We start from the raw sequence: 15,859 nt of genomic DNA, 5'->3' as shown, positions 1-15,859 counted from the left end.
GATATAGTTGCTTCTCTCTCTTCAGATAACAAATGGCAGAAGAGAGAGAAAGAAATAGACAGGTGTATTATGTATGTATAAATATATGTAACTTTCTCTTTCATTCTTGACTAAGAAGATTATAACTACACAACGGTTCAAAAATGAGGATAGACTAGCAACTCGTTCTTACCCTTTATGTTTCAACTTTATCCTTTTTAACACCTTATTTTATATTTTATTATTTTGAGCAACATTATTATTTTATTTTTTAATTTTTGATAGTAAATTTTAAAATTTGAATTAAAGCTTTTTTAAATAATAAATTCATTTTATTTTAAAATCAAATTACATTCATTCTTACTCCCAACTCATTTTCACTAAGAAGATAATCACTCTTTTAGTATAAATCATGTCTAATGAACCGAATTAAACATATTAGGGATGAATTTTGTATTACAAATCATATTTTATATTTTGTAATATCTATTATATTTTACAATTTATTTTGACTAATAAATTCATTTTATTATCAAATTAAATTACATTTATTCTCACTTTCAATTCATTCTCACTAAGAGGATAAACATTTTTTTGTTTGTTTAAATAATGTATATTTCATAGATTTAAAAGTTTTGTATTACGACATTTTAATAATTTTTATCATATTATTTACATTTTAATCATATGGCTATAAAACATATTTTTTTAATATTAATATTTTTTATTATTTAGAGATGATTTTAAGGTACAATAGGAGTAGACGAATGAGTAACAATTTCATCGTTGTCTTAATCTACAAACCGTTATTTGGAATTCGAACATAACAGATGCATTGTAGTTTGAAAATAGAGTTTGAAAATGGAGTTGAATATCAAAAGAAAGATGAAAACTTTTCCACAGTGACTCAGGAAAAAAAAATACAATGTATAAAAGGAATTTGTGCATATTTTCAATACAAATTAATAATTTTATAATATTTTAAATAATTTTAAATATTTTAATATAAATTTAAATAAAAATAAATGTATAAGTAAAATTTCAAATAAAATTAAATCATTTCAAACAAACTAAATATAAATAGCCATTTAAAATAAGACCATAAATATATTTCAAACTTAATTAGTATAACAATAAAAAAAATGAATTGACTCAAAAAAATCAATGTTTTTGACTTTTTAAATTTATTTATTTAACTTTAATATAGAAAAATAAAATGATTCTTAAGACAACTTACTAGCTTACGAAGTAATCATAATTCAATTTAAAAGGTTAATAGGTAGAAATGAGTTTGTTACATTTGAATACTCATTAATTATTTTAAATGTTTTTGAAAAAAATTTAATTTATTTTAATTTAATTTGTAAAACTAGCTTACCCTAACTAACTCAGTTTCAACTAACTAAAAACTTAAAAATCGAATTCCATAATAGGTTAATGATCAACAACTCATTCTACTTAAAATATTATTAACAAGTTTAAATGTCTCAATTCTATTTATAGTCATGATTCACTAAACAATTGTGACAATTGTTAGTCCTATTTAATACTATAATCTCTATTTATTTTCTTTTTTTATTAAGGTTTAGTTTAATATTTTCTTACTAACTATTTCTTACTTTTTGATTGGACAAAGACAAAGTTTTATCAATTTGATTAGTAGCCTAGTTTACACCACCAATAAAAACAAAATTCCTCACTATATATAATAAGTTTCTTAAGTATGTAAAATGTAACCATTTGTTCTATCTAGAGCCTAGAGGCATAATTATTGTTTTAGAAGGCTTGCGAAAAACATTTTTACACTCCCAAGGACAACACTTTCAAAATACATTATTATTAGTATATGATACGTGACACTTTTAGCTTCCAACGAGGTTACAAACTACAATACAAACTAATTGAAAACACCAATTCATTTAACAATTTGAATGTCAGCTTGTTTTATGGTTCCTTAATTTATTATTATAATCACATGCCAATTTCATTACTTCTATGCATGCATTTCTTGTTCCAAATTAACATTTAACTATATTAATATTAATCATTTCCCACTCACCCAATTAATTACTTGTCTAGTTTAAACTACCTTTTAATCAAGGTTAATTAACTAGGACACCATGATTCTTGTAATTAAGTCATGGATCTAAGTGGTCGTTAATCACCCATTTTTAATTACCAGTTAGTAATCATGAGAATAACTAGTTTTTTCGGGCTATAATGCTCGATTAACTTCTTCGTTAATAGTTTATAATAAAAATAAAATAATTGAATAAAAGTGTGACGTGACCTTGGTTAAAAATGAAAGGCATATAATATAATAGTTGAATATTACAGAATATGGTATGAAATAGGAATACTAATATTAAATGAAATGTTTAGTAGTTAGCTAGGGTTGATATATATAACCAGCCATATATATATATATACATATAGGTAATAAAATAGGTGTTGGACCACAATTAATATTTGTAGCATTACTCCATAACATAATAATGGAGTATAGTAAGCTAATAAATCAGTCTAGCTAGGCTCCTCCTCTACCTACTTGGATCTACCATATCCCATTAATTATTAATTAATTTATTTATTTATGGGGTTTCATTTTGTATCATAATATTACATAAAAAAAAAACTAAAAGTTAAAAGACAAATAAATCAAATACATACTAATTACACAATAGTAGTTCAAATTATTAAGGCTTTAAAAACCAACTGTTATATATATATATATATATATATATATATAAAATATGATGCTTAATTTTCAAAGTGTTCGAATTGCCGTGTCGAGAGTTGGGTTAATTTGGATATATGTGTAAGTAATAGATATTTGAATCGGACTGTGGGTTGACCCGTCCATAAACTTAAATATATATATATATATATATATATATATATATAATGATGCTTAATCTCAAAATGTCCGAATTGCCAGGCCGAGAATTATGGTTAATTTGAATATATATATGAGAATAAATGGATATTTGAGTTGAATGGTGGGTTGACCGGCAAATAAACTTAAAACGGTTAAAAATAAAATTAAAAATTTTATATGTATGCTTCGAACTTGTAACATAACAAAACAAATACATCCCTTTAACCAACTAGACTAATAAAACTTTATATTTTAAATTTAACACCAAATTTGATGAACGCGGAACGATGTAACAATATAAGTTCAATTTTTTAACTAACTAATTTATATATAATGATGTTTAATTTTTAAAGTGTTCGGATTGCCGAGTCGAGAGCTATGATCGATAATTTGAATATATATGTAAGAGTAAATTAAAAATGCTATTACATTTTAATCGTAAGACTAAATACTAGTTAGGTTTAGAAACTCTAACCTAAGCCTTCGCAAAATCATTATATTAATTTCATCAATTTATCCCTCATACACACGCATTTATATGTATTTCTACTGTTAAAAAAAACTCAAAACTTTAATAAAATTGTAATTTGGTCATTTAGTTTTATATGTTTAACTTTTTATATAATTTATATTTTTAGTTAATTTTTTATATAATTTAATTTTTTAATTTTTTTATATTATTTATATATTTAGTTTTTTTATTTTTATCTTATATATTTTATTAATATGTTTTTAATATAGAAATTTATAAAAATAAACATAATTGATAAAAATCTAAAAATTAATAAAAAACAATTTTATTAAAACAAAACACAAAAGATGAAAAAAGAAAAAAATAATATATTTTTTAATAATATTTATTTTAATGTAATTTTTTTCTAGTACAGTGTACTGTAATTTGTGTTTATTAATTAATATTTAATTTAACTTTTTATGAGTATAAATTATTATTTATAATTAATTTTATCATAATTTATTTTGATGAATATAGTTTTGAAAAAAATATTAGGTTTAATTTGATATATATATATATATATATATATATATATATATATATCAAAAGAATTGATGTAAAAAAACATGTCGAATATTATTTTAAATTTAAAAATGAATTCTTAATTTAGAAATAAATTATTGGTTGATATATCATTTTGGATTGAATATTTGGGTTGGGATCTTTTAAGTGTTGTATGATTTATAATTATTTGGTTCGGTTAGCTTGGTAAATTAAATAAATGAATAAATAATGATGCGTAGAAAGAATAATGAATAAATTAATCCAATAACAAAACATTTGAGACTTGTTTAGTGTCAAATTAAAGTTAATTATATTTTATTTAATCAATTAAAGAAAGAGAGAAAATACATTTTCATTGCTGGTATCATATTGGGCCCCGGTTTTTGTAACTGGGCCTGGAAAATCCGCACAACATTCATTCCTTCAAGTTGGTAAAATTTCAGAGAAATTGAAAATTTTGTAATGGGAACATTTCTAATTCAATTATCAATAAAAAAAGAGAGTAAAAGTTCATAATTATATATGTATTGAGAACTGACAAGATTAGTACTTATATGATATTAAAATTTGATTATAGTCTCAATAAACTTTAAATTTAAGACATGAAAAATAACTCTTCAAGCCTTTTTACTTGGTAAAATTACCATTAATTCCAGTTGGGAATTAACTATATATTAGCCAAAAGTCCAACCAGACAAATTCATTGTTGTCTTAAATATGCATATATAGAAGTTGAAATGGCAACACTCTGCCCAAACAAAATGCTTGAATAGAATTTTATCATAGCTTAAAATATTAATTGAAATAAATATGCATATATGTTGGATAGAAGATTAATTCATCTTCTTAAGGTCTGCATTATGTATTCAGCATAAAGATCCCTGCACCAAATTAATTAAGCCACAAATTAGGATTTTTTTTCAAATAAATTAAAAGACTTTCAATCCTTCTTACATTGAGTGTTGGATAGCTTCATATGCTGTTTCTGATGGCAGAAAATCATTTACTGCAACTTCTTTCTTTTCATTCTTCTTGTCTGAATTATTTAAGTCAAGAAACACAATTTTTTTTTATAACCTTTTTATCATTAGAGTTATCCTATAAGATTGAAAAATAAAAATTGGTTCTAGAAAGGATACAATCTTCGAAAAAGCGACGAATCTCAGCAAGACGGTGAGGAGGAAGCTCCTTGATGTCTTTGTAATGACGATACTCGGGATCATCAGCACAAACCGCAATGATCTTGTCGTCCTTTTCTCCCTATTTTTTTAAGAACAAAATAATCGGTAAATTGAAAATTACCTTCTTTTTTTACACATAGATGTGTTTCAAATAGTCTCACCTGATCAATCATGGGCATGAGCCCAATGGCCTTGGCTCGAAGAAAGCAGCCAGGTAGAACCGGTTCCTAATCAAGAAACCATATTTTTTTTTAATTTTTGTTGTTTTTTTTAAATATAGAAAGTATAATATATATATGTTCTTAACTAACTAGCTAACTAACCTGCATGAGGACAAGGACATCCATTGGATCGTTATCTTCACAAAGAGTTCGAGGAATAAACCCATAATTGTGAGGATACACGACCGAAGAATACAACACACGGTCCACCTATGTATCGAAATACCAATCATATTAATTGCATGTGCGCGTTATATATTAACCCCCAAATAATGCAATAATATTAATACATACATACCTTAATCATACCGGTCTTCTTATCAAGCTCATATTTCACTTTACTTCCTTTTGTTATCTCAATAACCTGCACTTATAATAATAAAATGTTACAAACCTTGAAGAAGAACATCATCCTCGATTATATAAATAATTACTTACACAATTGAAAATTTGTGGAGCTTCAGGCCCTGCAAATTAAATCATCATATATATATATATGTCATGAATCAATTGGTCACATTATTATTATAAGGATTTGAAAATGATTAAATAAGTTTTTTGTTACCTAATTCAAGATCATGCCATGGGTGTGCAGCCACAGATCTCCTTGACAGCGACGAAAGAATCCTCTGATTCAAACGGGGAGTTGGTTTAGCCCCGTTCTTGATCTCGCCTTCATTGCTCATATTTCTTTTAATTTGTAGTTTTGAAGAACAAAGAGGAATGATATATAATTAGTAATTGTGTTCTTGTGACAGATAGAATAGAAGTGGAAGTCTAATTAGTTATATATATAAAGAATGGGAAGATGAAATAAATGGTTGAATGTGAACGCTTAATCAATGGATCGATTAACATGATCCATCTTCTTCGCATCTTTAATTTGAAAATGTCAATCTTTCACACATTAATTAATTCATTATTATCATCTTTTTATTTGTTTTTTCTAATTTTAGAAACTTACCATCTCCCAATTTAATAAGGCCTCATTAGATTTTTTAAAGTTTTTTTTTCAATTTAAATTAATGAATGTATTTTGATAATTTTAAAATTAATTAATATATTTTAATCAAGATTAAAAGCGACAATATAATTCCTTAATATGATAAGTAATGAATAATTTGAGGAAAATTGGCATTAACAGCTGTCTCTCTAGTTTTGGATGTAGTCTCCACGTCACCATGACCTAAATCCACTCAGAAAGAAATTAGAGTGATTCAGATCCACATCAGCTAAAATAGGTGGCTTCTTCATAAAGAAATTAATAAGTATCCACTAACTATTGTTATTTAATTTAATTAAATAAATGTTTCTTAGCCATGAATTGATCATGCATAATTAACTGATACATCAAATTATGTAGCAACAAATACTATTGAGCTCTTCAATTGCAAAATCTATTGCAGCAACAAATACATCAGATTGATAGTGGTTCTTAACGAAATCGAATCATTTTGTTGACAAGAACCACTTCTACTAGATTTGTAACCAGGGGCGGAGCCAGGATTTCAAGTCTACCCGGGCTAAAAAAATTTATTACAAAAACTAATATAACATGATATTTTTTTTAATATTCCATTATATATTAAAAAATATGAATCGTTTAAGCACAACGAAACAAAGTATGACATTAGAAAAATAAAAAATACTGAAAAGAGAAAAAAATATCTTAGACTAAAGATACAAAAAAAAACAATAATGACATTACTATTGAAGTTGGGATTTACGATTTTTTGAAATATAATAGTCATCGATAATTGAATTCGTGTCTATACTTGAAACAAATTTCCTCTCAATATATATGATCATGGAATCGGTGAGAAAATCTTCTCCCATTTTATTACGATAAACTTTTTTAATATGTTTCATAGCAGAAAATGCTCGTTCAGTAGTCGCCGTTGAAACGGGTAGAGTTAAAACTAAACGGATCAATCTATCAATCAAATGATACTGTTCCAACTTTTTTGTTTCAAATAAACCTCGGCACAATTCTGAGATAGTGGACATATTTTGGAAATTTTCATGACAAACTATATCAATCTCAAAATGTAGTAGTTGACTACTCAAATGATGCATTTCTTGTTTGGTGAAATCTTCGGGATAATACTTCTTGGCGATAGTCAAAATTTTGTCGATGTTGAAGTTTGTAAATTTATCATTTGGGTCCAAAGTAGAACTAAGCGAAAGAAGTTCGACTGTATCATCAGTGAATCTGAAGTTTAACTCTTCCAACTGAAAATCTATTGCAGCATTGAATATATCATAATGAAAGTGATGCTCAACTGTGATGGTATCCTTTTGTCCACATGAACGACTATATTTCTTATAACGAGCACTCATCTCTGGTATATCAATATCTAATCTTGTGCAATATGATATGACATTCGAAAGAAGAATATCAAACCCATCATTTCTTAAATTCAAGAGAAGTGCTTTAGTAAAAGATACCAAATTCATTGCATTTAATATATCAATAGACTTTCTTTGTAAGTCACGACTAAGCAAATTTGTGATCCCCATAATTTTATGCATTAAGTGCAAAATAAAAATGAAATCAAAAGACTTCATCACTATTAAAGATCCACCAACTTCCCTACGCATCGAAATAGAGGAACCATCTTTGATAATATTTTCAAGCACATTAATAGTTGCATCATACATATCTATCAAGCTGCAAATAGAATCAAAATTGGAACTCCAACGAGTAGTTCTTGGTCGTTGTAAATTACCAATCTGGTTAGCTCCTCGTCCAATCTCACGTTCACCATCATCAATAGAACGAGTAATTTCATTAGCTTGAGCTGACTGTAACTCGGTATTACGTTTTGAAGAAGATGTAATAAGATTGATAATAGTCGTTAGATTCGAAAAAAAAAGCCATATAGAGATCTCCTTTTCAGCAGCAGTAACTAATGCTAGTTGTAGTCGATGGGCAAAGCAATGCACATAATACGCATAAGGGCAATCTTTAAGAAATAGAGCTTGCAAATCATTAAAAATACCACTCATATTGCTAGCACCATCATATCCCTAACCTCGCATATTATTAATTTCTAGATTATATCTAGTGAGGACATTACATATTTCTTTCTTGAGTGTTGCATCTGTTGTATCATTAACATGCACAATTTGGAAAAAACGTTCCCGCAAAACACCATTGACATCTACAAATCTAAAAATTATAGTCATTTGTTCCTTGTTAGATATATCATTCGCTTCATCCACCAAAATACAAAATTTGGAATCGCCAATTTCATCACGTATTTTATTTATGACCTTGTTACCAATAATATGTAGGATTTCCTTTTGAACTTCGGGTTACGTATACTTTGCATTTCCTAGAGCTTTCTCTAAGATAACATTAGCAATACTATCATTCCATTTTCCCAAGAGCTTTAACATCTCAATAAAATTACCTCGATTTTGGGAATCTAAAGATTCATCATGACCTCTTAATGCACATGCTTGCAAACTTAGCCAACGAACACTCTCAATTGTTGCTGCAAGCCTTAATCGATTCTTTTGAATTTTTCAGAAGATTCTCGATTCATAACTTTATCTATATGTCGAGTTACATTCATCAAATCAACAACCAAATTTGAAGATGTATTGTGCACTGAGTTAGAACCACCCTCGTGAGACAAAAAGGCACACTTACCTCCATCATTAACACGTTTCCAACTTTTGAAACCTTCAACTGTAAATGCAGATTGCTGGGATTTACCTGATTCAAAGAGATAACATGGAAAACAAAATACAGCATCCTTCGAAGGAGAGTACTCCAACCATGAGAACTTTTTAAACCAAGAGTATTGAAATCAACGTTGTTGTTTTCCAAATTCAGATCTCGGATACTCCGACAACATAGGTTGATATGGTCTCATTTTAATGTAAGTTCGTCTAATTTTATCGTGATGATTTATAGGATGTCGCCACATAGAAATACGCAATCTAGGATCTCGTTCAAGAGTAGTTTCATCAAACTCAACTCTTTAAGATTTAGAAGGAGATTCTAAATTCTCATCAGAAATGACTGTATTTGGTTCGATTGTCTCAGATCATGAAGGATTATCAATTTTCGGCTTAAAAAAGATAAAATATTGCTTTTTATCTTTCTCTCTGAATTTGACATTAAAAATTGTTGAATGAATTTCAATATAAACCGACAGAATGCACTCCTCCGTTTTGACCTAATGAGTAATAAGAAAGAATTCAAATTTTAAAATATGATCGTGTCTATTATTGTTAGGGACATATTGTTTTAGTTAGGTTGAATAACTAAAGTAGTAAAGAGTAAAGATAAACAATAAGAATAAGAATAAATTAAACAAATAACTGAATTGAATAAGTATCGGCATTACCTCAAAAGATGATTTTTGATTTGTTGTTACGAATTTGTAAACTTGAAGAAATAGAAAATGACCGGGGACTTAGTAGGGATTTAGGATTAGAAAATGACGGCTGGGGTTTAGGGTTAGACTTAGAAACTTAGAATATAAAATGATGGCCGCAGATTAGGTTATGATTTAGGGTTAGACTTAGAAACTTAGAATATAAAATGATGGCCGCTTAGTCAATTAGGTTAAAAAATTATGATTAATATTGCTTATATTAATTAGAATATATTAGTGAGATAAAATAAATATAATATAATATATAATATATAATTAGTTGGTTGTGGTGGGCCTCCGGGCTATAGTATATAATTTAGTCAATTAGATAGCTATATAATTTTATATTATATAATATTCTACTACTAACTGATTAAATCCCTCCGGGCTACAACCCGGGTTAAGCTGGGTGTGGCTCCGCCCCTGTTTGTAATGAGCTTCCATCTGAAGTATCTCAATGTCATACTTTTCACAAAATTCTTCCACGTAACTGAGTAAAATATCAAGCCCTTTCTCTCTCAAAGCATGAAGCAAAGTTTTAGTAGTTGAAACATGATCCATTGCATTTAAAATATCTAGAGATCTATCTTGCAATGCTCGACAAAGTAGATTTGTTAATCCTATTATCTTTTGTATTAAGTGTAGAATGAATATGAAATCAAAAGACTTCATCGCAATCAACAAACCACTAGCTTCACCACGAATGGAGTTAGATTACCTCTCATCCACCATATTTTCTAACACGATAATCACAAAGCCATACATATCAACCATGCTATAAAGTGAGTCAAAATTAGAACTCCAACGATTCTTCCCTGGTAGTAATAAATTTCCAATCTAATTACATCCTCTACCGGTATCACGTTCACCAATAATTACCATATGTGCAATTTCATTTCTTTGAGCAGAATGTAACTCGACATGACATTTAGGAGATGCATTAATAAGATTACATATGGAATTCAGATTCGAAAAGAATAATCAAATAGATACCTCTTTTTCGGCAGCCACAATTAATGCTAGTTGAAGCCGATGAAGAAAACAATGTACATAATATGCACATGAACAATCTTTCAAAAAAAGAGCCTGTAATCCATTATAAGAGCCACACATACTACTAGCACCATCGTATCCTTGTTCCCTCATGTTATGGATATGCAAGTCATAACGACCAAGAGCATCAGATATTTCTTTCTTGAGTGTTGCAGCGGTTGTATCAGCCACATTTATGGAAAAGAACCGTTCTCGTAAAAACCCATAATTATCCACAAATCTTAACACAATAGCCATCTGCTCTTTGTTAGATGCAACTCTTGCTTCGTCAACTAAAGTGCAGAATTTGGCATCCCCGATTTCCTAGCAAATCTTTGTTCTCACTTGGTTGGCAATAACATTCAATACATCTTTCTGAATATCCGGAGGAGTATACTTTGCATTCTTTGGAGCTTTTTCTAAGATAGTGTTTTCAATACTCTGATTCAATTTTCCCATAAATTTTATCATCTCGATAAAATTTCCACGATTATTAGAAGATAGAGACTCATCATGCCCTCTCAATGCACACACTTGCAAAGTGAGCCACCGAATGCTTTTAATAGTTGTTGTAAGCCGTAATATGTTCTTTTATTTTTTATCTAAAGACTGTGCATTCAGTATTTTGTTAATATGACAAGGGATATTCATTAGGGGTGGCCAAACCTACGGATCAGATCCGATTTGGTATTTCAGATCGGATATCCGACTCTTTTTTTTTCTCCAAAAATCGCAATCCATATCCGATCCGGTATCCGATCACTATCCGATCCGAAAATACCGGATCGGATCGGATCGGCCAGTCGGATACCTGTTGATCCGATTTTTTTCATATGCTAGAAAATTGAAATTGTTCATTAAGAATCTCAAAATTCAACTCATAAGTACAATTCATATCAAAAATATAATTCAAATACCAAAATGAAATCAATATTTTTTTAAAACAAAAAGACATTGGTCCACCCAAGTGACTCAATATTTTATAATACTTGTAGGCTGCAACCTTGTAGGAAGTTCCATATACTTTAGTGGCTTCTTCTTTAGTGAGTCCCAAAATTTATGAGCTTATTCTATAAAAAAAAAACATCACAATATCACAATAGCTTCACATATTTTACCTCAACGATTTATTCAATCAAACATTACAAGATGATGTGCCTTGACATTTTTCTAGTTCTGGTATGATAGACTTAAGTCATAACTCTCATCATCAATTATAAAGCTTAGTTGCTTTGTAGTTAAATCTTTCATTCCTACGAAAATCAACAATGAACAATTTATAAATATCAGTATTAGTAAATTTAAAAACATATTAATCAATTAAAAATTAAATAAAACAATTAAAAGATTAAACATTCTTCAAGTTGCTCCAATGATGCTAAACTTTCTTCAATTATCACAGCCTTAGTTGTTCGTTCCCAATCTTGGGTATAAATAAGAGCCTCAACTATTCTCGGGGTTAAAGAAGTACGAAATGAGTCAATGACGCGACCCCTTGTATTGAAAGCCGACTTAGAAGCAACAGTTGTCACAAGTATAACAAGTACATCACGGGCCATCTTTGCAAGAATAGGAAATCTCCTTTGATTATCCTTCCACCAAGACAAAATATTAAAATTCTCATAATCATTCTCATGTGGCTTTTCTAGATACTTATCCAACTCAAATTTATTCTTTTGAGCATGATCAAAACCAACCTCCATTTGAAACCTTGAAGTCAACAACTTTGCAAAATCCATAACTTCCCCTTGACGATTCTCATTCCTATTTTTCAATGGTCTATTTGAATAGGAACTTGTTTGCTTATCTTCTTGAGGCATTGAAGAAGTGTAGAGCTTGAATATTTCATCAATAAGAAGCTTCACATTCAAATTCAAGATTGTGATTTTGGTATCATCAAAGCAATTACGCACAACCCAATCAACTAGATGCATCTTATGCCTTGGATCAAGTAACATAGAGATAAATATCAAATACTTGATGTTAAGAATGTCGCCCCAATACTTATCATACTTCACTTTCATTTGTTGTGCCATTTTCCTACATCCTTCATCATAAATTTTGCACAAATTAGAGATCTCTAAACCAATGGCAAACACGTACACTCTGTGCACAACTATTACAAGTGACATAATGAGAAGCGGATAACATCAAAGTAACATCATAAAAAAACCCTTCAAAATTGGCAAGAAATGACTAACCCTTCTCCAATCCTCATCATTAGGACCTCCACCCACCTTCATCATCTCTTTATGACAAGAGGAGTCCCTAAATATCAAGTTATCAAATGCCTTCTTAAACTTCACAGCACACTCAAGCATCAAATATGTTGAATTCCATCTTGTTTCAACATCCAAACAAACAAGATTTTTACTTTCTATCTTCTCTTCTTCTACACAAGTTTTAAACTTTTGAAGTCTTGAAGGAGAAGATCTAACATATCTCACCATAGAACGAACTTTCATAATAGATAAATCCATATCCTTCAAACCATCCTTTACAACCAAATTGAAGATATGAGCAACACAACGAATATGTAGAAATTTTCCATCCAAAATACTAGATTCCCAATGATTAAGTCTTTTTCTCAAATAATAAACTGCCAAATCATTAGAACTAGCATTATCTACAGTCATAGTCATAATATTCTTAAGTCCCCAATCAAACAAACATTTTTCAACACATCGACCTATCAAATACCCAGAATGACCATCAAGAGGACAAAAATTAATGATCCTTTTATGCAAAACCCAATTGTCATCAATAAAATGAGCGGTAAGACACATATAACTCAAATTTTGACCAGAAGTCCATGCATCGGTTGTCAAACTAATTCGAGAAGAGAGTGTTTCGAAAATAGCTTTCAACTTTCGTTTTTCTTCGATAAAAAAGCTATAACAATCTCTAGTAATGGTCTTACGTGATGGAATTAAAAATGCAGGATTCAAACACTTACAAAAGTATATAAATCCCTCATTTCCACAAAAGCAAAAGGCAACTCATCAACAATAATCATCCTAGCAAGGGCCTTTCTATAAGTTGTTTGATCAAATTGCCAACAAGACGGAAGATAAATTGTTTCAAACACACCATCATCACGGACAATAGTTTTTGTTTCAACTCCCATAAGTTTTTATTTTTATCCATATTAGCAGGAGGTTGCTTACATCTCTTGATATGATTAGTCAAAGGAGTTGTTCCATTTTTTGCCATACAACCAATTTTTGTAGCACAATATTTGCACTTTGCATAATTTATATCATCCGTTCTATCAAAATGAGACCACCAAATAGAACTTTTTCTCTTATTATCATAGATAGAACTAGAAGAAGAAACATCACTAGACGTAGGATGCTTTCGTGATTTTTGACTTGTAGAAATATGTGTTTCATTTCTCTTAGACATAGATTTCTCACTTATGTTTATAGATCTTGAATACTAGTAAGATCTGCAAGTTACAGCAGCAGAAATAGAAAACATATACTTAAACACTAGGAACTGGAAAATAGATACTTAAACAGATACTGGAAAACAAATACTTAAACACTAGAAAGTAGGAACTGGAAAACAAATCTGGAAATGGAAGAAGTAGCAGAAATGGAAAACAGATCTGCAAGTTACATCAGCAGAAATGGAAAACAGGTACTTACAAGTTACCATAGCAGCTCCAAGCCTCCAACTCCAGCCTCCAAGCTCCAATGAGGCAACGTCTAATGACGATTTGAGAAATACGTCCGAAAAATGTGAAGAAGAAGAAACAGATCTGACAATGTCTAATGTCTAATGAGTTTGTTTGATATGGGTTTATAAACAGAACGGAAAGGAAAAGAAAAGAAAGGTAGAGAGAGAGATTTATTTTATAATATTTTGTTTTTAAATTTATTTATTTAATAAATTTTAAATATCATCGGATCGGTTTCGGGTATCCGATTTTTTTTGCCCGATCCGTATCCGTATCCGATCCGGAAATCCGGTAAAAATATCGGATCGGATCGATATCCGAATCTGATCCATCAGATACAGATTTTTTCGGATCGGATTGGCCGGATCAACGGATCAGATCTTTCGTATAAGATTTTTTGGTCACCCATAATATTCATTAGATTATCAAGATATTCAACTACACTATTATGTGGTGAAGTATTACATCTTATATGCATAACAAAAGCGCATATATCCTCATCATTAACTCGCTTCCAATATTTGAATCCATCTGTTATAAATACAGGTTTTCGGGGTTGCTTATGTTCAAACAAGAAACATGTGAAATAAAAAGCAACATCTTTCAAAAGAGAATATTCTAACCAAGTAAATTTCTTAAACCAATGACTTTGGAACCGTCAATTTTGATTTCCAAATTTGATCGGCGGGTACTCATCCTTAATAGGTTGATATGGCCACATCTTGATATAAGCTTGTCTAATTTTATCCATTTGATTAAAAGGATATTTTCACATCAGAATACGTAATGCTAGATCAGCTTCAAGAGAACTTACATCAACATCAATTCTAGGAGATTTGTTAGGTTCTTGAGTAGGGACATTTGAGATATCGATAGTTGATTGATTACCCCCTTGACTTGTACATGACTGATTTTTTGGTTTAAAAAATGAATTAATAGTTTTTCTTGAGCTTCCATAGTTGATAGTTCCATTATAACCCTAACAAAATTTAAATAAAACACACATAATATAATGGTTATTTTGTTGTTCTTTGAGGATTGTTAATGGAATTCAGACATAGTCACACACTCACACTCACACTGTCACAACTCACACAGTCACACATAAACTGTTCTTGATTCATACGATAAACTGATTAAAAAATAAAATATAGAGAAAGGGGTGAAGAACGAACCAAACCGAGAGAAGGCTGATGGAAGAAGATGACCGGAGACCGAAGAGAAGAAGACCATTGGAAATCTGGAATCAAACCAATAAGAAGGAGGGTTATGGCAGCGTCAATCGCACGACACAAGCAGCAAATTGAGGTTTTGTGAGCTTACGGCCTTTCCACTTTTCAATTTTTAATTGATAAAATTTGCCCAGTTTATTCACTTAATTTTCCCCGTTTTTTTTAAAATTTAGGTGGGATTGGAGCCCATCCTAGCCCAAGTGTTTTTTTAATTTAGGTGAGACTGGAGCCCACCTTAGCCCAAG

At 29.7% G+C, this 15,859-nt stretch overlaps 1 protein-coding gene across 1 annotated transcript; it reads right to left on the bottom strand.

Annotated features, from left to right (window-relative positions):
* Positions 1 to 4,825: 4,825 nt before the first annotated feature.
* LOC124927018 (soluble inorganic pyrophosphatase 1) lies at positions 4,826 to 5,963 on the bottom strand. Its single transcript, XM_047467353.1, has 7 exons — positions 5,843 to 5,963; positions 5,716 to 5,744; positions 5,576 to 5,641; positions 5,380 to 5,487; positions 5,218 to 5,283; positions 5,015 to 5,135; positions 4,826 to 4,911 (listed from the first exon to the last, which is right to left on the bottom strand). Exons 1-7 carry the CDS (start codon positions 5,961 to 5,963, stop codon positions 4,826 to 4,828), a joined length of 597 nt encoding a protein of 198 aa, XP_047323309.1.
* Between the last annotated feature and the right edge of the window lie 9,896 nt (positions 5,964 to 15,859).

This window comes from Impatiens glandulifera, chromosome 2 (assembly GCF_907164915.1).
Source record: "Impatiens glandulifera chromosome 2, dImpGla2.1, whole genome shotgun sequence".
NCBI classification, from domain to species: Eukaryota; Viridiplantae; Streptophyta; class Magnoliopsida; order Ericales; family Balsaminaceae; genus Impatiens; species Impatiens glandulifera.
This window is presented reverse-complemented; position numbering and strand designations above follow the sequence as displayed.

Excerpts from the sequence above, each read along its gene's own strand:
- LOC124927018 (XM_047467353.1), bottom strand. The coding sequence starts at position 5,963 with ATGAGCAATGAAGGCGAGATCAAGAACGGGGCTAAACCAACTCCCCGT. Across the intron at positions 5,642-5,715 it reads CTCCACAAATTTTCAATTGT|GTTATTGAGATAACAAAAGG; the intron begins GTAAGTAATTAT and ends TTATAAGTGCAG. Across the intron at positions 5,284-5,379 it reads ATGTCCTTGTCCTCATGCAG|GAACCGGTTCTACCTGGCTG; the intron begins GTTAGTTAGCTA and ends TTTCTTGATTAG.